The following is a 23,344-nucleotide window of genomic DNA, read 5'->3' as shown; positions in this document are numbered from 1 at the left end:
GCTCCAGCCACACACTGTCACGGGACTCGGGTCCTGCGCCACAGATTTTCGAATATGTTTGCTCTGTTTGCACATGGAGTTCGTTCACCCTAGGCAAAAGCGGCCAGGGCGCCTTACCTCATCAGGACGGAAAAAAAGGTGAGTGCCAACATATTGACCAGATGTATTAACGTGTTGCACACAAGCCGGCCCCAATCCCTTGCTGCCTTTATCCAGGCGGCGGCCAGGAGAAATCAAGAGTCCTTGGGACCATCCGGCTCTTAAATGAAGTACGAAGCATGGAGTACTCAGTAGGGCAGCCAGCAATTCGTGCACTAGCTCATGACACTACAGAATATTATTTGTGACCCTGGCTACTAGGGGCTTGTCGAAGTGCTAAGAACGCGAGAGGATTTCATTGGCCGCATTATTCCGTTCTATCAGTTATTTGTGTGCAATAACTAATAAAACAAATAACAATGCGGGCATCTGGTGATGTGTCAATTATCTCTTTGGTACTTCTTTAATCCCGCTTCAATGTCACAACGCATGGCGATGGCTCGCTCAATGAATATACCTAAGTTAGGTACTGATCATCATAGAAAATCCTTCCAAACTTCCCCCCTTTCAAAATCACCAGAATCTAAATTCACTACGGAGCACAAGTTCGCAGCTAACCATGATAGGGTTTGATGCGGGAAGCGAACCACTGTATTCATTAGCTCTTGGAATTGTATTCTAGGTCCCCAGTGAGAATAGCGGGCTGCTGGTGTTTCGACTCTTTGCTTGGTTCCAATCCCGCTTCGAACCCGAAGCTTAATTTGAAGTCCTTCTTCTTAACCCAGGCATACGAGACAAACAGCCTAATTCTACCTAGATATGGCTGCGGAATGGAGCCTGGGGTTACTGGTTTCGCTTTAATGACACCGCCCATGGCGAAGTCAGAGCCCGATAGCATGATACTTGCGCTTTCGATCTCTGTGGGGATGTTGTCGGGAATATCCTTGATTTCTTCCCCAGGGACGATCGAGGTCAGGTCGATGTACGGCGCCGGGTTTGGGGCAAGAGGCTTCATATCAATCCACTCTTCATAATAAGGGCTGACGTCAAGATGTTCGGACGAAGCGAGCCCTGATCTCATGTTAGCTTTCTGGCATGTTGAGTGAGTTGGGGCTGTTGAAGTATGAACTTACCGTTCCAGAACTGGCCCGATATAGAGCTTCCCCTTCGTTTTGTCCAGATGTATGTGAGGAGGAAGACCACGTTCTGTTCGGCGGTTTTCTTCCCGAATTTGGCGGAAACCTCAATGTCAATCTCAAATCGTGAGAGTTTTGGTTTCTTTACGCCGTCGAGTGTATCAAGGGTAACCGTCAGCCGCCGGAAATGCATAGACTGAAAAATATCCTCCTTTGTGAGGATGGACATCATCGACCCCAGATCTTGTGATAACAGCTTCGCAAGGCCGTCCAGGATGTCTCCCAAAGTGACAGACGTCTTCGGCTGGAAGGTCAGTTGAACAGCCGCTTCCTGGAATGCAATAGCAGCAACTATATCCACCGGTTTTGGTTTTGCTTCCACTGAACATTCGAATTTGAATGTAATCTGGCCTTGATGTACACCAACAGTGCCGGCCGCTGTTTTTCCTTCTGTTAGCGTTTTCTTGCAGACGACTTCTGCATTTTTGACCTGGATATCTTTTAGGACGACACTCCACCATTCCTCAAGGGATTTCCTTCCTGCTTCTTCTAATTGAAGCTGCATCCGAATCGTCGTTTGTGAAGCGAAGCATGGATTGAACCACAGGGCGTTGCGCTTCTCACTGGCTTTATTTTTATCCCAAAGAAGCTTCCAGCTTGTCATTTCTTGCGGAAGGAAAGGAATCAGTCCGGTTCGACCAGTATACTTCAAAGCCTCCCCCACTGTAAAGCCCACATCCGACTTTGAAGGGTCAAGTCCACAATAGAGCATCGTTCCTTCAGGGAACAGGCCAGGAACCGGTATTTTCGCTTGCTTGCCACTTGAATCAGCGCCGAAAGCAAATTTAAGAGCCCCTGCCGATGAGCTGAACGCCATCTTCGCGGGACTTGTAAGCTGAAACTCGAAACTTTGCACTTCCTTTTCAGTCGCGTCCAGCACTAGGGAAAATTGGCAGGACCCGTCCGGGTCTAGCTTTTTGAGCCATTTCCACCACTCGTCGGACTGGTCAAAATACCCAATGTGTTCGGCATTGGGCTTAGCATTCAAAATGATGAGTTTAGCTTTGAGGAGAGACACGAAATTGTCTGTGTTTGCGCTTGTTGCTCGATCAATTTGAATACCTGGCCCGGGGTGGCTAGGCGCCTTGCTGGAATAGATGTAATATTTTGCGGTTTGACTCATATTTGCTCCTTGCACCATAGATCCGTTTCCAGCGAAATCGTCAAAGATGCTGCGCCAACCTTCCACCAAGGGCAGCCTGAACCTCGAGAAGAAGCAGTTTCCAGTAAACTCTGTAGATGTAGAACACCTCTGGACGTCTGGATCCGATGTATCCCCATTTATTTTGTTATGAGGGGGCAAAAAAGGAGCGTCTGCCACGATAGAGTACTCCCTACGGATCTTTGAGGCCCGATTGGGTGATGCGGACGAATACTTGCAATTTACTTCGACGGGTGGCGTTTAACTCTGCACTTCGCTCGGTTGAGTGTTTCTGCGGCATCGACTCCGTAGCTGCGGGGCAGGGTTGGCACGATCGGCAATGCCGTGCAACATTTGGTGGTGCTGAGCAGTATCCTTTCGCCAAGCAGACGAGGAGGCTCCGGTGCAGCATTACAACTACATAACTAGCTAGCCGATGATATGCATCTCTACAAAGTATGTATGTATGTACGGAGTACTCCGTATGGAGTATCATGATGGTCCACACCCCATAACCTTTTTGAGTTGTCAAGAACCTCGCTGGTCTTGCTCTCACACCCCTCAACTTGCGAGCCATATGAGGCTAGACAGACAACCTTTAAACACAACGCTCCCATAATGATTCATATAGCAATCCAGCCTTCAGGCATCTCTACTGAATCCGGGTGTTGGTTGGCGGCGACAATGGCAATGATCAAAGCGTCCGGGCCATGTCAGCCACTTGATTGCCAATATATATTTACAATCTCTTTGCCTTGATAGTTTTTTTCATGCACAGCCATTGTTTGCAATACAGCTGGTGTGAGCTTTGACATATTTTCGTGTCCGTGCGGTGCATTGTCATGGGTCAGCTTTCGGTCAAGCATCCATCTGTTCGCCCAACGGAGTTTCTAATTTGACTGTCTATCCCGTCTCGCCAACTCTTGCCTCCTATATTATGGTCAAGGCGGTAGCTGGTTGGAATCGAAAGCTTCCCCCCCGTGCCTCTTCCCCTCCATAATCACTTCATGGGACTCCTTGCACATGTGTTCTTACTCCGTGGAGGAAAAAAAAAATCCAGGGCCCCAGAAAGATTTCAGTATCAGGATAGCCAGATCCCACACTGGATGGAAGCATGCTCCTGGCAGGCTAGCGTACTGTAATTGAGTAACAGTCAATTTAATCACAGGAGAGCCCAACAAATCCTGCACAGTATGCAAAATCAACCCTGAAAATGAGTCAAGTATATACTCGCGATGATGGCCAGGGTACGCGGGCTGCTTTTTGTTTGCACTCAAGCTGGTGACATGGCTACCTGAAGGATCATCTCAAGAATGTCGACAACCACCCGTGTAGTCGTCATCGGGGACTCCACATTGAGTCCGACGATTTGACAACAAAGTATGTCTGACGTTGCAGTGCTGTGCAGTGGGATATAGTTCAGCTCAAAATACCCGCCTTCCGGGGAAAATTCTTCAGCGATGATGCTGTACAATCCCTTGACGGGTTGCAATTGGCGGCCGGATGTCCGTCCATGTCAAGGGACGAGAAAAGCAAACACGGTGCTTACAAGCTTATGGATTGCAGCATGCGACGCAGAGAGTAAACCCTGGATTAGAGCGGAAAGCGTCTGTCCGATAGGCGCTTGGAAACTCATGGGTTTGTTACGTATGTGCACAGTATATCCATAGCGAACTAGTTACGCAAGCAACGGACTCTCTCAAACACTTTAGCTTCCAACCGGGTCCAACTCCTTCATCTTCATGGTGCTGCCCGATTCCTTGGCCATCTCCACCAAAATATCCTGCAGATTCGTCGGGCTGACGATCTGCCAGACTGACTGCTCAATCTGGTTCCAGAGGTAGTATTTTCCCTCATACTCGAACATGTACATGGACTCGCCGGACACTTGGGAGCTGCATATGATTCCCTTGATCTTGGACACGTTTAGCCCGTATTCTTTAGCCATTGGCAGGCCTTCACCGGATGGCTGCTTCCAGTAGCGATCGTTGTCCATATTCACCGGGTTATCTGTCCAGTCTGGCGGAATCTGCGTCTTTCACCGCGGAGCACACGGTCAGCCAGGAATGATTGTGCAATTACACTGGGCAAAACATACCTTGAGAAGCCGAGATGAACTCTCCATTGGAGCGGCGGCCGGCAGGGCGTTAGCGTACTTATTGTAGGCTCAAAAACTTTTGGTTCAAAAATAACACTCAAGGCAGAAAGACTAGAGCGTCTTCCGGCGGAGAGGACGAGATTATCTCTTCGGGCGAGCGTAGAGTTGAGGGGGTGTCTGACGGCTGGATAAGTATGTGGGTTGACGGTGGCTGCATGGCATATCAAGTCTTTTCCTGCTCCTCCAGATACGAGGGCAGTATGTACTCCGTATATAGTTACACTACGTCGCGGGGTTACATCATGTGCATGGATAGATATCTTGTTTTTGATCTTCACCTTGCAGAGCCAAAGACCAGCGCAGCGCCACCGATCTGTCATCCAGCTTTCCATGTATTGGGCACCAGCGACGAGGTCACTAAAGGCTTCATACATATGTAGAATGTTTCCATTTCTCTTCGTAGGATTAGCATTTTAGGATCCAATGTTATCGGACTCGGGCGTCATAGAAGTCAGTGAGATCCGCTTGCAGTTTTTGTTGAACATATTCACCTGTGTTTCATTCCGCTAGGCATGGCAAGCCCGGAGAATGTTGACCTGGCCTTCAATGGCAACCTGAACCTGCTGAAAGCCTGGAACTTCAAGAAGGATGATGTACTTCAGTTTTCATCCTCTTCCTTCTGTCTCCTGGCCCCAAACGCGCCTCTAACCAGCTGGACTTAGATATTCGACTTTCTTGATCGCGTCGTCAACGATCCTAAGGCGTATTTTGAATCTGAAGCGGACTTTCAAGACCGAAGCAGAAGGTTGGGCGAACTTAGTGCGCCTCTAAAAGACCTTAGGACCCATATTTTTGATCTTTGGTAAGGATCAAGGGAAAGCCCGTACCACTACCGCCGAGCGCTTAGGGAGAGCGTCTGACTTATGTTGAGTCTTTCCAAATCTATAGTGCACCTGATGGAGCCGACTTCAAGGGACGAGTGGCAAATATGAACCCGGACCAAAACACCTATCGCTCTCTCAACACTGATAAAGCAGACAAAAAGAATAGCAAATTCCTTGTGGAATACCACCAGCATGCTGATACCTCTTACTGGAACCCGCATGATCTCCTAGGGCTGTTTCTATGGGTCATTGGGTTTGCTCCCGCTACCGCGAGCGCAAGACGCTTCTACATTCCCATGACAGCGGTCTACGGCCGATGGTGTCGGGTCCTTTCGCCATTTGCGGGATCTGATATTAGCTTCCCCGCTGCCCTCCAGTGCACCTGGCGTACACGGGACGGGGGCGCCAGTGAATTCTTTCTGGGGGGCTCACTAGCTGGATGGGCCACCAAGGTTACCTCGGGTCCGCCCGTGGGCAAGAAATGGCCAGATAAGTTGAGGCTGGCGAGATATGAACGCATCGGGGGTGTGATCCCAGCGCCTTACAGTTTCGATGTCTCGGTTTTACGTACCCCGACGTATCCAGCGGGCACAAGATTTGGGAACTGTGCCGAGACGTATCCTTTCTTGGAACTGTTTAGGTATGTTTTCTTCTTGCCTTTGCGATGATTGGCCATTGTCAACTGAGGAGAGACTGCAAGTGATGCCGCAAGGGCAAAACAATGCCATGGGATTTCACTCGAAAGCAAAATAGCGTATGATGAAACGCTCACAGAATACAAAATGTACCGTGAACAAAAGGTGTTTTTGAGAGGTGAAGACAATCTTCCGGTCGCTTTCAAGCCACCTTGCGCCAACTGTCAGAAGCTGATAGGGATATTCCAAGGGGATGTCAACAACTTTTCAGTAGAGATTGGAAACATTACCGACCCAGACTAATCTTAGCTGATAGCAAAGATGTAGTTAGTTAGTCACTGAAGAGATTTCCTCCATCATAGTAGTGTATTTCGATTGGGCTTTGCCTACAGTAGTTGGAGGAGAAAATCAAGCAAATCAGGCTTGCTGTTATGAACAAGAATACAGGGTACACCAAACCACTTCGTACTGAGACATAAAGGCAACAATGGATTTGTGATGTGTTGAGAGGGATCATAAACTTGACACGGGACCATAAGGTGTCCTGAGATTCAACCATCTTGAAGTGGCTTTAACATGACAATGCATCCATTTCCCTTTCAAGAGTTGACCCATCGTTTATATCAATTTTTTTTTCTCATTCTTTAACCCTTCTTGTATCCCCCAGTGATCTGTTCCCCAGAAGTTCCACTTGGAAAATATGTCCTGGAATAGTGGGATGGAGACCATTAGGACCAGACTTTGTTGTTTCTCTGGCATTCACCCATACTGCCTTTTGGTCCTTCTCGTTCGGGGTGGTTGTGCTGGAATCTGGCTTTCCCGCTACTGCAAGCATGCTGAGTATTTTCCGAAGCAATTCGCTGTCTGGGACCTCCGGGACTGCTGGCTTCTCTTGAGTTGCCTTTCCAACTGCTTGAAGCTGTGCTTTTGCCGCGCGTTGCATCATCTTCAGGTCTGGTCGCCATAGCGCATCCTTGTACATCTCGCGTAGTATCTCAACAACCTGATCTCGCCAATCCTCTGGATACCGGGATAATTCATATAGAATATCCCAGTCATGCCTATGTGGCTGGCTCTCGGGTGTGAATCCAAGCCAATATAGATCCATTACATCCCAGATATCGGGGTGCAGGAAGTATTTTGGGAACATGTCCGTGATGGAAGGAGGCTCCGAACTCCCCAGCGGTCCAAGCTCGCTCCCCCTTTTCGCCCCGTGCGACCGCAAGAGGCTCAGGACTTTTGGGCAACCTGAATACGCCTCCTCAGCACGAGTTGGGCTCTCAGACGTTTTCCCATACACAATGCCAGCAGCCAGAGCTCGTTGGCGGGCTGCGGCCGAAGTGAACGATGCTAGCGACTCTAAATGCTCTTGCCTCCTTGATGAAGCTCGTAAGACAGCCTCATCCAATACGGTAAATGGCGGGTCTGTGTCGACGAATTTATTGATATCACGCTCGAGCCCTAGATCTAGAAGAAGTTTCACTGTTTGCACTCGACCCGCTCTCGCGGCTTCTGCTAAGGTTAGAATATTTCCCGGGGCCGGAAGGAAGTATTTCTGATAGGCCTGACTTGTGTCAGTCAAGCCGGCTTCAGCCTGTACAAGATGAGACAAAAGCTCGATAATTAGGTCATGACTCTGCTGATCGCTGAAAACAACATTATAAGTGATTGGGAAAAGAATGTTCTTCCCATCATAAGTACGAATAGTAAGGTCAGCCCCTTTCTTAATCAAATACCTTGCCCGTCGCGCAGGGTCTCGCTCTGTGAATAGCGCGTAATATAATGCAGTCCACTTCTTGCGATTTACTGCATTAATATCCGGTGGCGAGTCGCGAGCAAACATAATATCACATGCGCCTTCCACCTCATCCTCTTCGTGCATCGCCGCAACAACGTCATGAAGAGGGGTGTTTTCATCAAATTCACCCCGAGCGTCGATATCTTTCGATCTCTGAGTGACGCTTCGGAATATATCAAGGTAAGATTCAGGATAAGTGAGCTCCGCTCCCCGAATACTGGCCCATTTATGGACTGAAAAGACCTTTCATTAGCAAATATATGTTTTGAAGTATGAATGTGCACCCACCTGTACCGCTGCGTCCAGCATCAGCATCCGCTCCCACAGTTGCCAATGCATAGGCTACTCCGCCGTTCCACTCCTCTGATGCAATTCTAATCGGGGTCATTTGCCGGGGCACCTGGGACTCCGCATTGATGTCCGCTCCCGCCTCTACCAATAGCCTGGCGAGCTTTGTGGCTTGTGCCATGTGATCATCCCAGTTCCCATGGCGGACCCAATAGTGCCACGAATATGGCAGACTACCATGGTAATTTGGAACAAAATATGCCATATAATGGAGTATATTTCGACCTTTTGGGTCTTTCACAGTTGCCTTAGCACCTCTGGAAAGGAGAAAGCTTGCAACCTCCGCCTCGCCATACCATGCTGCTAAGAATAGCGGTGTCGAGCCTACATCGGAATCATGATATGTAGCATTGATATTGGCGCCCAAATCAAGAAGCGCTTCCATTGCGGGCTTGCTACGTGCAAACGCGGCCCAGTGTAATGGCGTGCCGAGGGGAAGTTCGAATGGGCTATTTAATTGGATTAATTTCGCTCAAGGCCACAGCCGCTGGTGGCGCAAGGGGTCATAGATGAATGACTTACAAATGAAGAATATGAATTCTGGGCGGAGTTCCTCCACTCACCTCGGCCACGGTAACTATTTGTGCATCGATCAAAGCCCCTGCTTCACGGACTAATCGAGTTGCAATTCTGCGGATACTGTCTTCTGGAAGAGTAAACAGCCAATGTAGGGTAGTTAGCTTTTCCTGTCTAGTCGAAGTCGATGCTTTTGCGCCTTTGTCAAGCAGATAATCAATAACTCGAACCTGTCCAGCTTGAAATGCCTTGTAAAGCGGTGTCTCAAGATTATCGTTTTGAATATCCACTGGAATCTTAGCTTCTTCGACGAGTTTCTGCAGAACATCTAGGGTACCTAGAGCAGCAGCGACATGTAGCATCGTATTGCCTTTCTTATCCACTACATTTTTGTTTTCTGCCACGAATGCCATCGCTTTGTGGGTATCTCGCGCAACCTCAAGCATATTCTTCTTTTTTAGGAATGGATCGGTCGCGTATCCACCCGCGTCCCTGAATTTCTGCTTTGCTGCCTCTAGGTCCTCCTGAGTTATCGTTGGCGATGCTTTAGCGAACAAATAGCCCTCCGCAACAGCCTGTAACGTCCACTTGTGCAAAATCTCATTTTTAAATTCCGGGGTTCGGCGGTGAGCATGCATCAGCTGAGCGTACACTGCTCTCGCTGGAGAGTAACCACCCCTGGCAGACTCGGTGACATATTCAAGTAGTTGATCAATATATGATGTCCTTGTCCTCGTAATTCTCTGCGCCAAACCAAAAAGAACATCACTATCAAACGAAGATTTAGAAGTACTGTATTGTTCTTCAAGCTCCGTAACGACGGCAGTATCAAGGCGGCGCCAGAAGTTAGGACCTCTGTTATGTATATTGCCTGAAGTACCAGCATGTTGGCCTCCGCTGCGCCCTGTTTGGGATACAGACAACCTGGCTCACATTAGAAAAGTGGTTCGAAGCGTTCGAGACCGAAACAATGTCCAACGTACCAAGTTGTATACGCGGGCGTGCCAGTATTAAGAAGATCCGGGTTTGGTAACACTCGCGACCAAGGATCTTCCGCCAACAATCCTTTCAAAGCCCTTCTGAGTTGCATTCGTAGGCCTGATGGGATTGATTCCTCTTCTCTGAGGAGACTGATGACCACATCAAAACGGCTTTCGTCATCCACATCCAAATCAACCAGCTCGCCCCGTTTGACGAATATGGACAAGATCGTAAGCCCAAGGCTATAGGAGTCGAATCGTGGCATAAGCTCAGGTTTGAAAGCGGCACCTGGCCATCGAGAAGGGTCTTGAATTTCCGGGGCAACCCAGCCGGGCGTTCCTCTGTAATCATCGATCGTGAATTCGCTCCCAGGAATCTCCATGTCTATGCAGACTCCAAAGTCGCTAATTTTGGCGCAAAATGGAACCTTTTCATTTTTGGTCTCTTTGAACACGAGGACATTATCGGGCTTTATATCACCGTGTATTATATTAAGGGAATGAAGCGCTTGTATTCCGGCGACAATATCCAGTGAAAGCTGATGTTTAATATCTGTTGGATTATTACCCATCAACTCCTCGTTCTCGGCTTTAAGAAGATCAGTGAGAGTAGTGAGAGCGGACTCCATGAATAACACTGGGACAGGAGTATCTGGCATAGGATAATCATAGCCCCAAGCAACCAAGTGCACCATATTTCGATGGTTTCGAAGGACAGGGTTGCAAAGTGAACGTACTTCGAGTTCCAATGTTCGCAGCTGGAGACGATAGTCTTCTCCCGCTGCGAAACTTACTCCATTCTCTCTCGACAATGGTACGTTGACACGCTTCACAACCAAACCCTCGGTGCCGCCAAAGTCGTCATGGTATTCCCGGAATACGGTGAACTGCGCCCCGGTGCCAATTTTAGCTGCCCGTGTTTTCAAATTGAATTGTTTCAAATGCCGTGGTCCATTTATCCGCGTCCTAGAAAGAATGCTGGTGAAATGGGACAGGGTACTCATATACTGATGCTCTCCATTCCGGATTGAGGTAACTCTCTCCTCGAGAGGGTCAACCAGGCCAGTATCGCACTCAGCATCCAGAGGACTTTCGCTGCCATCCCTCAGAACCTCTAAAGCGTCGTCCAAGGGGTTTTCACTCTCGCCAAGGTCGAGCTCCAATAGATCTGCTGTGGGGTCATCGTCTTCTAGAATGTTTAATGCGTCGTTGAGAAGGTCTTCACTCGCTTCGTTGAGTAAACTGGAGCCATCAATGAGCTCCTCAGATGCATACTAAAAAGTCAGGCATTACTTAAAAGCACGAGATATACTTTATATATGTGGGAGACTCCATACCTCACATGTCATTTTCCCAGATGCAGAGGCGGCTTTCACGTATTGGCTAGGAGGGAGAGCACACTTGCCGTGAAGCGATTAGTGGTTTTTCCCAGGGGTCAGATAGCCTGAAAAGGGACAATTATAGAGAGATCAACAACAGCTCCTACCGTAGAAAACGCTTTCTGAAGCAGTCTTTGTATCGATTGCCGATGCGCACCCGTGGGTAATTAAGAGCTTCTCGCTTTTCAACCACCCTTTGCCTTGGTGAGGGGGAGGGGGTTCCCAACGTGGTGACGGCGAGGGTAGGGTTAAGGCTATCTCCCGCCCCTCCATGGGTTCTTCGCGAGGCTGAGGGAAAACATAGCTCTCGGCTAAACAGGTAAGGCAGTTATGCAGCATCCCTCGCTTGGCAAATAAATCCATCACGCAAGAAATGGGGAGACGTTTAAGTAGCGTCTTCCCCCTCCAGACGGCCCGTTGGTGGGGCAAGGCTCTCCTCCTCCTTTCTCAACGGCTACAGCGATGGACTTCTACGGCACCGCCGCCACTGCGATTGACCATGTCATCAAGGTGACCATCTTTATAAAGGGGGTTATCTCTGATATCAAGGATTACGACGACGATCGGGCCAGCATCCAGCTTAAACTCGACCTCCAGCTTACCTCGTTGGAGTTTTTTCGTCGAAGGTTTCTAGACGAGAAAAATGGGCTAATGCTTCCCGGGCGACTTCCGGAATGGATAGCCGACACAATTTGTGACCTGCTGTTGAAGATGAGCCGGGTGCTCGCAGAGTATCGAGTGCTCGTTGGTCGATACGATGATTTTGACGAGAAAGTAAAAGTGAGCGAGGAGGGCGACAGCGTGAGCAAACGGGAAAAATGGAAACAGACCTTTCTGGAGCGGGCCAAGACCCAAGCCAAAGCCCTCAAGATGAAGGGCTACGACTGGTCCCTCTTTGATAAAAAGAAGCTACTTGGTATCATGGAGGAATACCAGGGGTGGACGAGCAACCTGAGGGACGTGATGCAACATTTTTCTCAGGAAATGGTTTACAATATCGCGGATTCCGCATCGACTGCAAACGACGAGAGCCTTAAAGGTACCGGTCTAGAGCAGGTTGTCCAAAGGCAGAAACTTATGTCCTCACAACCACCCGATGACTTTCAGGAGCTTGAAGGAGATATTGCGGAGGAAGGGAGCCCTTCAAACCGCTTTCAACCAGCCCGCTGGACATGTGGCGGAGAGTCACTGCAAGTCTTGGTTGAATACCGCGAGTATGACCGTCGTCTACGGCTGGACGACTTGGATCCCGAGGAGATCGCTGAGCTGAAGGAGCCAGTGAGAAATCTTGCGTGGCTTCTGCAGAATTCCACCTTTCACGATGGAGGCGAAAATACCAATGAACCACAGCAGCCCGCCATTTACTCACTCCAATGCCTTGGGTTCATGGACCAGGTGGAAAAGGAGCGGACAGCTTTTGTTTATAAACTGCCGTCCCTTCAGGCCGATGGTGAAACGGAAACAGGCATCAAGATCTGCACGTTGCACGATCTAATCACGAAGGTCGACGTTAAAACGAAACGACCCCTGAAACCGTCCCTTACCGATCGCTTCAGCATTGCTCACTGTCTGGCCCTAACCCTCTCCAATGTTCACGCTTCCCTGTGGCTGCACAAGAACATCTGGAGCCGCGGAATCCTCCTTTTCCAGCAGAATAAAGAGGGCGTCGCCTCTGTTGAAATACAGCGAGTTCTCGTCCCTCCCAACGGCGCCGAGCGCTCGCAAATAGTTGCCTTCCTAGGTGATTGGGGCTATGCAAGACACGTCGAAGGTGCTACCGACATGCGAAGCGATTTCGAGATTGAGCCGAATATTTACCGGCACCCAGAACGACAGGGCGCACCAACACGTCAATTCGCACGACCCCACGATATTTATGCTCTGGGCGTGGTGTTACTGGAGATTGGCCTTTGGAAAACCGTCTCCCAGCTATTCGACGCTCGCATCAAGGAGGGGCAGCGGACCGGGAAACTCCCCAAACCCAAAGACGTGCGAAACGCTTTGGTTGCTCTGTCGCAGACTGAGCTTCCCCGCGAAATGGGCATTGCATATGCAAGCGCTGTAGTGAGATGCCTGACGAGTGATTTCCGGAAGACTAGCGACACGGAACTTTCCTTGGATTTTAGAGAAAAAGTAGTTGATGCCATTGCGTTAGGCATGAAATTGTAGATAGTTAAGTACTCTGTACTCCGTAGTTAACGGCATATATTATCTTCCTTGTGGACTAGATCGACCTTTAAACATCGGGTTTTGCAGGTGTAAAAACCTTGACATTAAAAACATCTGTCCGCCGGCTGACGATGCTGGACGTTTAAATGAATACGTTGTGTGTGCGAGCAGTTGAAGACAGGGACACGAGAAGTCGCCACTTTCGCTGGCTGAACAACGAACGTCAAGCCAACGAGCCATCCTTGGCCCGCGGCTTTGCTCAAGCAGAGGCGTCGCGAATGGTCCGCCGGGAATCCACCTCGTATTGAATCGAGGAGCGAAGAAGTTCCTTTCCCCCCGGGCCATGATCGGCGGTAAACAGACAGCCGGAAGCATACTCAGCCAGCACTTTAATTGTACTCCGTCCACATAAGTTACTATGGTTCTTTCGGACTTAAAACAATTTCAAGTTCATCAAAATTCGGATCCATATAAATATTTTATGAACATCTCTCGTCGCCAATGAGTACAGTATATACATATACACCCGAGGAAAGATGCTCGGCTATTCAAGAGCCAGGGCAAAACCAGCGAAGTCGCTATCGGAACATCAAAGGCTCCCAACATCATTTTTCATTATCCACATCCCAGCGTAATATCATATAGACGAACAGAGCATAAGTAAATGAGAAATCCTGTACTACTACAGTAGATACAATTCCGGTCCGTGTAGAGCAAAGAGAAAGAGGGGGTGACAGGAATATACTGTTCAGAATCGTATGACGGACATTCCCGGTGCTTCGCTAAATTTGAGAGAGAGGAAACAGGCCACCCCTGGTGAGTATATAGCACATATTAAGTGATAATCATTCATGCTCGCGAGGACTATACTTGGACTTCCAGTTATAGAATGGTGCCCAGATTTAGGGCATGGTAGTAACTGGGCCATGCCTCCTCCACGAGCTTGAAGATAAAGTAAGCATTGCCCTGCAATGATAGGCGGGAACGGTGGAAAGATGCTTGGTTGACGATTAGAAAGACGCTCAATATCCGACCGGCCGACCGTGTTTCATCGCATAACTAGCTTTCTCGCGCAGTCAATGCGATTCGTCACGGATGAGGGCCACAATCATGCTGTACAGGTAGAAGAAGAACATGATTAAATGGAAACCGAGCTTGATGAATGATTCCTGAAGAGGGGGAAGTCAGTCCCGGACCAGTGAACGAATGAAGATATAGACGGTCCTTACCTTTTTGTGGACGTTGAGCTTTCGGAAGATCTCGGTAGCATCCAAAAGATGCTGGTTGTCGAAGATTCTGGAGTGCGCAAGAGGGTCAGCAACTAAGGTGTTCTATAACCACAACGATTAAAGGGAGTTGTTCGAAACGCACTTCTTCGCATTAAACGCCAATAGAGGAAGATTGAGTATGATGGCCAGCCAGTATCCATTAATGATGAAGAGGAACGTTAAGAATGCATGTACGGCGGCCTCGGGAACGATGTATGCGTTGAGTCGGTTGCAGAGATCGATGGGGTTAATGTAGTCACTGTGGAAGGAAAAGGTGTCAGTCCGGCCTTGTGTGCGGAAAAGAGCATGCGTGAAAAATCAAAGTTGGGGAGACAGCAGAGGCGTTGTCGGAAAAGCAGAGATAGCCCACAACATAGGATTGAAAGCATCGCACATACCATTCCAAATCACTGTACATAATAGTAAAGAAGACCTGTAGGAAGAGGTTGACGGCATTGATCAGGACCGCAAGCAGGTATAACCACGCTTCTCCAGACATCTTGAATATGGATCTGCTTTGCTACCCGCAAACCTTAGACAATCGAGGATATCCCACAGAACGAGTATATCGAGTTGTAGCAACACGTAGCGTTGTTGCACGTCGTCGGTGATTTCGGGCTAGAGCTATAGGGCGGCGGGTCTGTTTGCAGGTTGAGAAACTCGGAAAATCAGCAAAAGTGCGCGACAGCCGGAGCTCGTCGGGGGAAACGTGGCTGAGGACGGAGAGAAAGGATTTCTTGCCGATGCAGCAGCTTACCTAGGAGTCGCTCGAGCAGCTTTTTCTCAGAGCAAGGTTGAAAGGACAGGTAATTTTTGGGTGTGGTGATGCGATGATGGCAGCGGTGGTGGTCGTGGTGGGAAGCGATTAGTTCGAGAGTTTTGGTTAGCTCAAGTTAGCTCCAGCCTCACAACGCACAACAACTCGCGCGCGGCCTGAATGCTCGGCTGCCCCCCTGAACTGCATTTCTGTCCTGCGATACCACCGTTTGCTTGGCCCAGGACAAGCCCCCTTGGATGAACGACGAAAACTTGCCATGATGAATCCGATAACACGACCAGTTACTCAATATTAACAAAGGGAGATGTTGCACCTATAACTAAATTACCCCATCTACCACTCCCAAAGCTAGCATCGAGGGCTCCCATATGCAGCAGAGCCATCCTCGATCCCAAGCGATATGGTCGGCCCTAAGAGCCGTCTATCTCTATCCGTTCATGATCATCATGTTGTAAAGTAGTAAATGAGACCGTACAAAGGGGGTGCGGCTTTGTAGGTCCGAGTGTGCGGGAGGAATACTGCAAGGCATATGGGAATCTGATGCTCGGGAATGTTTGCTGGGAGATACAGAGCTGGGGGACGGGTTTGGATCTTTGGCCTGCAACGGATGGAGAGGAAGGACGGGGGAAAAGCAGATAGTCAGTTCCATATCCTCACAACGATCAACCAGCCCAACCGTTCAGATCAACGGCTGTTGTTGTCCATGTCCATTCACTTGGGCCTGGCTGGGGGGCATGATCCAATTCACCATGCTGCAGGTATTGGATGGAGAAAATATGCATGCGACATAGAGCTAAGTCGATTATGTTTGACGGTATGACCAAATCCCAGAATATTAGAAACACAAAGCACCCAATGACCACCGTAGACCAATAAGTTAGACACGGAATAGTAGTAACCCATGGAGGCTCAGATATTCTGCTTCCAAATACTTTGGTCGGATGCATGGACGTGTGACTGTGTAAGCATCAGCTGCTACCTGGAGAGATCCCGCTCCTGCAGCCTAGGTAGGGGAGATCTGTGCTCTCTGGAGCTCTTTTCATTGGGGCTAGGCTAGTTATTGGCCCGTCTCTCCGCGCCTTGAGCGCCAAAAACTATCAGCCAGGGCTTCTTCGACCATGGTCGCAAAGTACGGGCTCCGTTCTGCATCGTCGGCTCTTTCGCTCAGGCGCTTGTGGAAGCTCGAGACCGTAACCTCGTGTGTAGCACAAAATGCAGCAGCCAGGAATGCCAAGGTGAAGGCCAGCCATATATGACTGATTAGGTACTTTTGAACAGCGTCGAAGCCAATTCACAGAGGATTGAATATCAGCGAAGATTGACTACGCCAAAAACGAGGAGACGTTTGGCTGTTGGAGCATTAGCGATGGAAGTAATCAGCTATGCCCTACCCTCAAGGCGAGCTATACAAAATAAGAAAGACGCGCACAAATATTTAGGCTTTCGTTTCAGCCAACTTCTCGGAGCTCATCTTTTAACACGTAATAGGTGCTCACGAACGACCAAACAAAGCTGCCGGGCCTGATGCAAACCACAATGCAAGGATCCGTGACTCTGCTTGTCGACTGTGACCAACGAGGTACAAGGGTCCAAAGTATCTAGAGAATGAGCTTTGGGGAGAGCTGAAGGTTCAGGATTTAAGCTTTTCCCGCGGGGAGTGCAAACAACAGCGTGCGGTGGAAGGATCCTGGATCGGGAGAGCCGGAAGCGAAGGGCCAACGCCGATGGAGGCTCCCACGGCCAGACGAAACTCTGGCAGCTTGGACGCGCGAGCTAATAATAGCCATGCTTTTTACTCTGTAGAGAGAAACATTAAATCTTGGTGCCTAAACCCAAAACCGGCCATCGGAACGGGGGATAATCACGCACAGGGCTAGCCGTCGGCCTGGTTCGTTCTTTAACTCTACAATCTCCAGCTTCGCGGGAGCGAGAACCATCAGCTGGTCAACGAACTGCCCCTCAGAAGGGAAGCCAGTTCGTTAGTCGGTCTCTACGAAAATAACTGCCTTCAATTGGACGTATTTTATCGTCCTCTACCGACAATGCCAGCCTCTTCGGCCAATTATCATGACGTCGACCAGGACGATTCCCTTCCCCTCCTTGTCGATGTGGAAGAAACCAGGAGCATCAAGGCTGACGAGCCTCCCGTTACGTATGTGAAGAAGACCTGGAGACACACTCCTTCGGTGTTTGTTCTGCTCATCGTGATCACGACTTTTGTAATCGACTTTGGCGTTTATCTGAACATAGCGCCTCAAACACGGATCCTTGAGAGCATCGCTTGCAGAAACTACTATGACAAACATGAACCTGGTCGATTTGGACCAGGAGAAATTCCCGAGGACCAATGCAAGATCAAGCCTATCCAGGGAGAAGTTGCCTTTGTTCAAGCCATGATGTCCAGCTTCGATGCGATTCCTAGTGCGTGGTCCCCGTCCCAATGGCATTGGATGCGTCGAGATCTTTGAATTAGTCGCTGACTTTTCTTTTAAAAAATAAAAGGCATCATACTCTTAATTCCATATGGCCGTCTAGCTGACAACCCTAGGTTTGGCCGCAAGCTGATATTGTTGCTGAGCGTCCTGGGCGTACTTCTGAGCTTCTACTGGGTCGCATTCGTCTTGACATTTCCTTCAGTCCTGCCTTTGCGTGCAGTGTGGTTTGGCTCGATCTTTAATTTTATCGGAGGTGGACTGGGAGTTATCAACGCCATGGTCATGACAATGATTACTGACGTCGTCGATCCTGACAATCGGTGCGTAAAGATGCCAACTCTCGGACATCGTGTTCTGTTAAAAAACGTATCTGATGGCTAACAATTGCTCTAGAACCAATGCATTTTCCAAAACCACCTTGGCAGTCGTTGTCGCGCAACTCATTGCTCCTTCAGTGTCGTCTGGCTTGATGAACCTGAAAGGTCCATGGTTGCCATACCTGTCAGGAATTGCTCTCGATACCATAACGTTTCCTTTCCTTTTCATTATCCCCGAAACAATCCAATTGCGGCCTCCCCCGTCAGAACGTCGGCGATCCATAAACGTCGAAGAAACGTCCACGGAACGTGGATCGCGGCCTGATAATACGTCATACCTTTCCTATCCAAGAACAATCGTCAACCGCGCATGGGAGTCATCTAAATTCATCTTCGAAAGCCGGGCCGTCGTACTTATCCTCTCAGCATTCCTTCTCACCGTTATAGGTCGCAAACAAATCGACATTCTCTTGCTTTACGCCTCTACTCGATACTCCATACCCATTTCTGCAGCCGCATTCAGTCTCTCCGTTTTCGCTGGCGGAAATATATTCCTACTTCTTGTTCTCCTTCCATTCGCATCTCACTATCTCACCAAAAAACTCCACTACTCCAGCCAGGCCAAGGACCTCTACCTTTCACAAGCAAGCATTATCATCCTTTCAATCGGCTCTTTCGCGCTCGGCGTCTCCCCTACAATGTCTATAATGTTAATCGGAGTTATAATATACACCCTTGGATGCGGCTTCCTCCCCTCAAGCCTCAGTCTAATATCGACGTTTGTTGAACCCCGACACTCGGCACGCATGTACTCTATTGTCTGTCTTGTTTCAATGGTAGGCGCTCTTATCGGCGGGCCGTTCATAGCACTTTTGTTCGACTGGGGTCTGGGTATCGGACCGGCCTGGACCGGCCTGGCGTTCATTGGGACGGGGTTGTTACACGTTGCGATCGCTGCTGCTATTACTAGGATCAAGTTACCGCGGGGTGTACAGCTCCCTGAGGAAAGGCAGCAAGGGGAATCGCCTCGGTCGTCTATATCGCTTCACGACGAATAATAATTATATATATATATATAGAGAGAGAGAGAGAGGGGGGGAAGGATAGGGTATAAAGTGTTTGTTTGAAACGGAATGAAATTTATGAGTGTTTTCGGGTTACGTTTTACGATTTTTGAATCCAGACCAAGTTTTCATGATGTAGATACTATAGGAAGTAATTAGTTATATGATTGGAATAAAAAGCTATGAAGTCAATAGGACCTTATCCTAATCATCTCCAGTGTCAATTGGCTTCTAAGTTCTAGGGGTCATATAATTATCTAGAAAGATGTCTATTCATTTGTGCCAAAAAAAAAAAAGAAAAAGAAAAAGAAAAAAAAGGGATGAAAAGACCACAACACAAAGACCATGATCAAGACATATCTAATAGCCAGCGAAAACAACAGATCGAGGATTTCAGGGGATCAAGGCCCTTGACTTTAAAACAGGCCGGCCTTCATCATCTTTCAACCGTAGCCTGAGTCACGATATCTTATCTACATGTAAACAAAATTATACTTAAAATGTTGTTCGCACATCAGACATAAAAATAACACTGAGCTGACCAAACAATACGAGAAAAACCCACAATACTCCATACCAAACAAAGAGATACACGCCAGCTGAGAAGTTGATGGATTAATCCAGGTTGAAGAAAAACAATAACTGCCTTACCTCGGGTTAAAGGTATTTCGAGTGGGACTCCCCCATTCTATACATGTGCAATTTAAAAAGGCCAAATCCTATACCGCCGTGCGAGGCCACGCATGAGAGTATAGAAATCATCTCCTCTCAACCAGCAAGAAGTGCATGGCTCCATACGCGAGTATGATAAAAACGCCCGAAAAAACAGCCAGCCCAGTGACATCCCGCCAAAGCGCGAGGGTATCGAAGCCAAAAGCGCTAAGAATGGATGCTCCGGGAACCTCGATATCAAGCCCATACTTATGGTCGATAAGAGTAAGATATGTCACCTCATTCACAATCAAGGCTTCGAATCCGTAATGGAATATGGAGAGCTGGTTTGAACTATTAGTATATGAATATCGAACGGTTTACAGCGTACACTTACAGTTTGTAGCCACAGAGCTGCTTTGGGAATCGCATCGTGATTAAGAAGCAGCCCGGCAAAGAGGAGACTGAACAACATCACCAAACTTCCAATCAAATTCGCCACCCCTCCATCACGGAATACGATTCCGATGAATAGGCAAATACCAGCGGCGGCCAAATTGAATAAAACGAGGATGAGCATGAATTTGAGGAATTCGGGCCAGTCAGCAATCAGTCCCACCATCGGGTAAACTATGACTCCCATGATAATCGGCGGAATCAACCTCAGTGGAATAATGTCGAACACGACTTTAGCTGCGAAGTAAGTGATCGGAGAATAATAACCATTGGCACGTTCTCGCATGAAAAGCAGTCGTTCAGACGTGAAAACCGTGAGACTGGTCAGGGTACTAAAACCGAAGAGCGCTAGCAGGAAGAAGAAAAGCCCCAGCCGATTTTGGAAACCTTTGATATCATCTGTGAGTCCATAGAACAGGTAGCCGGAGAGAACTGCCAGCAAAATTGCAATGGCATAATGAGTAAGCATAAGCATAGGGTTGCGATACAGATTTTTCCATGTTCGTTTGGAGAGAATAATGAATTGACGGAGTAAGCTAACTCGCGTGTATCCAACCATGTGAACGCCACCAGAGCCTTGCTGGGCGGTGGGGTCAGCGCTGCCGTTAGCTTGTCGGGCACTTTCCACTGCGGAAGCTATTTCATCCCGAATAGAAGCCGCAACATCGGATGATGCATAACTCGAGATAATAACGTCGAGGTCTGTAATATACCCTGAGGCGATGGGAGGAAGATGATCGGGGTCTTCCACTGTTTGGGAAGGGGCGCTATTTTGTTGGCGAGAGAGACGAAGCCATTGCTGCGTACTGTCATTAAGGCTCCCCATTGCGTTATCTTCATCATCGGTCCGAGGTGTTGAGGGCGAATCCACGCCGGAAGTCTTCTTTCGAGTGTAAAGCTGTCTCTCTTGACGTTGTCTAAGAGACTGTCGCCGGATATGCTTTCGTGGTGCTGTAGAATCTTGGGCACTTTCGGTCGTGCTATTTTCAAAGCTTGCATTTGAAGCACTAGCAACAGATTTCACGGCCCTTAAGCTGCTTGATGGCGTTCTGAAATGGTCCGCTTGCGCATCAGCGTTGAGCAGAGGCTCCTCGGGAGAGCGTGTAGTACCGGCATGCATGGTTAGGTCGACCAAGTAATCCGCGATGTTGAATCCCAAGGGACAAGTATATCCAATGTGGTCAAAGTATGGTTGACAACCCATGAAAGAGCCCGAGTAGACAGTTTTTCCCTTGGCCAGCAGGATCAGTTGATCGAATAAAGCGACAATGTTGGACCTTGGCTGATGAATAGTGAATATAACGGTTCTATTGTACGTTCTTGCCAGGTTTACAAGGCACTCTATCACATTGAAAGCATTGAATGCATCCTGGCCACTGTTAGAACCCATACTAAATGAGGGGGATGGCATCTAGCACTTACCAAGCCACTGGTCGGCTCATCAAGAAATAATATGCTTGGACTAGTAACAAGCTCGCATGCAATGCTAACACGCTTTTTCTCCCCTCCTGATATGCCGCGTCCCTTTCCTCCTTCGGAGCCGATGATTTGGTCTTTAATGTGATATATTCCAAGCTGCTTCTCCACTTCAAACACCCTTTGCTCTTTCACAACATTACTCATATCTTTCGGGAGTCTGAGCAGGGCACTGGTCAAAATAGTCTCGTGAACAGTGAGCGTCGGCAGCATTGTATCTTCCTGATCGACAAAGCCGACGACACTTCGATACTCACTGTCGTCGACTTTTTCTCCATTCACATAAAATTCTCCTTGAACAGTTCCGCGTTTATTTTTTCTTGCAAGAATATCCAAAAAGGTTGTTTTCCCGGCGCCGGAAGCACCCATAATGGCCGTGACCTGTCCCGGTCGAGCGATTCCCCTAATGCCTGACAGGATTTGCCTGCCATTGAGATAGTACGAGACGTTATCAAACTGTAACGCGGCAGGTTTATGATCAGCCATGAGCTTTCCGTTTTCGTCGTCAGAGTCGTCTGAAAGTTGTATCGCTGCGTAGTTCCGATAGGCACTCCTCCTTGAAAGATACCAGATAAATAGAATAACAGCAACGATAAATAAACCGCAGCCAGCAATAACACCGGCAATTAGTGGAGTGTTAATGGTTTTGACGGGGACTTTGTAGCCGGGTACGTCGGTTTTATACAGACACTCTCCGGCACGACATTGAAGGAAAATGCTTTTATCGCCAAATACGCTTTTGATTAGGTTGTTCATAGCAGGTTCTTGGAATGTGCTGCCATCTTGATCACTCCCTCCCTGGGTTGAAATCGTCGAGAACGAGGCTGGGCCTTTGATATCTTGCTCGAGGAATTCTCCAATATCAATAGAGCCATCCTCTCCGCAGAGCATCCGTCCAGGAATGCATCTGCATTTTATATGCTCACATTCATAATTTGTGGTATTCTTGCCGTATTCAACTTCTGTAGCCCATTCGCACGTGTCCAAGGAGCAGTAAAACGACTCTTTCTGATCAACCCAGACTATCGAAAAAGATGCATGTTAGTATAAAATCGAAAGACGAGAATAACAAGCTTGCTAGCTCACATTGAAAGTTGCACGTATGGTCTTTCGCAGTGCATGAAAACGTCACCTGTGGCTTCTTTTCTTTAAGTTGATCGAGGATTTTGCGATTGGTCACGTCACATATCTGATAATTCTCCTTGACCACTAGAGGCTCCTTGTAGCATACGCCACCTTCGCCCTCTGGCATCATGGCATTGCAAGCATCATTCGTTTCACAAACATTGCAATTTATACCTGACCAGCCGTCTTTGCATTTGCAGTACTTATCCTGCCGGGGGGTTCTATCCTTGCCATCGGGCAAGGATCCACACAAGGGTTCCGAGCAATCATCTCCACCGAATCCAGAAGGGCAAGAACATTTACCATTGTATTTGTTACATTCGGCGAATTGATGGCATTGGAACGCATCGAGTTGGCAGTTGAAGCACGGGGGACAGTTTGGTGGCCGGTTATCTTGTATCGCGAACCGGGGAGATATTATATCGTAGGTCGTATAATTCTCATATGCAGAAACGCGCCATGACGACGAAGATGCAGAAAGGAGTGAGAGGAACTGGATAGCGCGGAAAAGCCGCATGGCGGAGATAGAAGAGGACGTGGTTGCAAAGGAGCGAAGCCGTTATCATCAACCACCCAAGCGTAAGATTGCTA

General features: G+C 48.5%; 8 protein-coding genes across 8 annotated transcripts; 3 read left to right on the top strand and 5 right to left on the bottom strand.

The window, feature by feature from the left end:
• Positions 1–364: 364 nt before the first annotated feature.
• D8B26_004323 (uncharacterized protein) lies at positions 365–2,515 on the bottom strand. The gene is made up of 2 exons (XM_003065125.2): positions 1,173–2,515; positions 365–1,110 (listed from the first exon to the last, which is right to left on the bottom strand). Exons 1-2 carry the CDS (start codon positions 2,374–2,376, stop codon positions 698–700), a joined length of 1,617 nt encoding a protein of 538 aa, XP_003065171.2. The 5' UTR covers positions 2,377–2,515; the 3' UTR covers positions 365–697.
• Positions 2,516–3,917: 1,402 nt separating this feature from the next.
• Positions 3,918–4,732, bottom strand: D8B26_004322 (uncharacterized protein). Its single transcript, XM_003065124.2, has 2 exons — positions 4,475–4,732; positions 3,918–4,411 (listed from the first exon to the last, which is right to left on the bottom strand). The coding sequence occupies exons 1-2, from the start codon at positions 4,499–4,501 to the stop codon at positions 4,085–4,087; spliced, it is 354 nt and encodes a 117-aa protein (XP_003065170.1). The 5' UTR covers positions 4,502–4,732; the 3' UTR covers positions 3,918–4,084.
• Positions 4,733–4,933: 201 nt separating this feature from the next.
• On the top strand, positions 4,934–7,025 carry D8B26_004321 (uncharacterized protein). The gene is made up of 4 exons (XM_003065123.2): positions 4,934–5,127; positions 5,197–5,336; positions 5,423–5,998; positions 6,059–7,025. The coding sequence occupies exons 1-4, from the start codon at positions 5,047–5,049 to the stop codon at positions 6,294–6,296; spliced, it is 1,035 nt and encodes a 344-aa protein (XP_003065169.1). The 5' UTR covers positions 4,934–5,046; the 3' UTR covers positions 6,297–7,025.
• Positions 6,631–10,994, bottom strand: D8B26_004320 (uncharacterized protein; the record flags this gene model as incomplete). The annotated part of the gene is made up of 6 exons (XM_066124447.1): positions 10,973–10,994; positions 10,373–10,909; positions 9,639–10,224; positions 8,662–9,579; positions 8,080–8,588; positions 6,631–8,024 (listed from the first exon to the last, which is right to left on the bottom strand). Exons 3-6 carry the CDS (start codon positions 10,205–10,207, stop codon positions 6,631–6,633), a joined length of 3,390 nt encoding a protein of 1,129 aa, XP_065980528.1. The 5' UTR covers positions 10,208–10,224; positions 10,373–10,909; positions 10,973–10,994.
• A 482-nt stretch (positions 10,995–11,476) lies between these two features.
• On the top strand, positions 11,477–13,183 carry D8B26_004319 (uncharacterized protein; the record flags this gene model as incomplete). The annotated part of the gene is made up of 1 exon (XM_003065121.1): positions 11,477–13,183. One exon carries the CDS (start codon positions 11,477–11,479, stop codon positions 13,181–13,183), a length of 1,707 nt encoding a protein of 568 aa, XP_003065167.1.
• Positions 13,184–14,259: 1,076 nt separating this feature from the next.
• ERV14 (COPII-coated vesicle protein) lies at positions 14,260–14,950 on the bottom strand (the record flags this gene model as incomplete). Its single annotated transcript, XM_003065120.2, has 4 exons — positions 14,260–14,352; positions 14,413–14,479; positions 14,555–14,710; positions 14,850–14,950. The coding sequence occupies 4 exons, from the start codon at positions 14,948–14,950 to the stop codon at positions 14,260–14,262; spliced, it is 417 nt and encodes a 138-aa protein (XP_003065166.1).
• Positions 14,951–17,091: 2,141 nt separating this feature from the next.
• On the top strand, positions 17,092–19,243 carry D8B26_004317 (uncharacterized protein). Its single transcript, XM_003065119.2, has 3 exons — positions 17,092–17,650; positions 17,732–17,984; positions 18,058–19,243. Exons 1-3 carry the CDS (start codon positions 17,272–17,274, stop codon positions 19,037–19,039), a joined length of 1,614 nt encoding a protein of 537 aa, XP_003065165.1. The 5' UTR covers positions 17,092–17,271; the 3' UTR covers positions 19,040–19,243.
• Positions 19,244–19,328: 85 nt separating this feature from the next.
• On the bottom strand, positions 19,329–23,270 carry D8B26_004316 (uncharacterized protein; the record flags this gene model as incomplete). The annotated part of the gene is made up of 4 exons (XM_003065118.2): positions 19,329–20,040; positions 20,094–21,521; positions 21,575–22,650; positions 22,715–23,270. The coding sequence occupies 4 exons, from the start codon at positions 23,268–23,270 to the stop codon at positions 19,804–19,806; spliced, it is 3,297 nt and encodes a 1,098-aa protein (XP_003065164.1). The 3' UTR covers positions 19,329–19,803.
• Positions 23,271–23,344: the final 74 nt, after the last annotated feature.

This window comes from Coccidioides posadasii, chromosome 2, assembly GCF_018416015.2.
Source record: "Coccidioides posadasii str. Silveira chromosome 2, complete sequence".
In the NCBI taxonomy this organism is placed as follows: domain Eukaryota; kingdom Fungi; phylum Ascomycota; class Eurotiomycetes; order Onygenales; family Onygenaceae; genus Coccidioides; species Coccidioides posadasii.
This window is presented reverse-complemented; position numbering and strand designations above follow the sequence as displayed.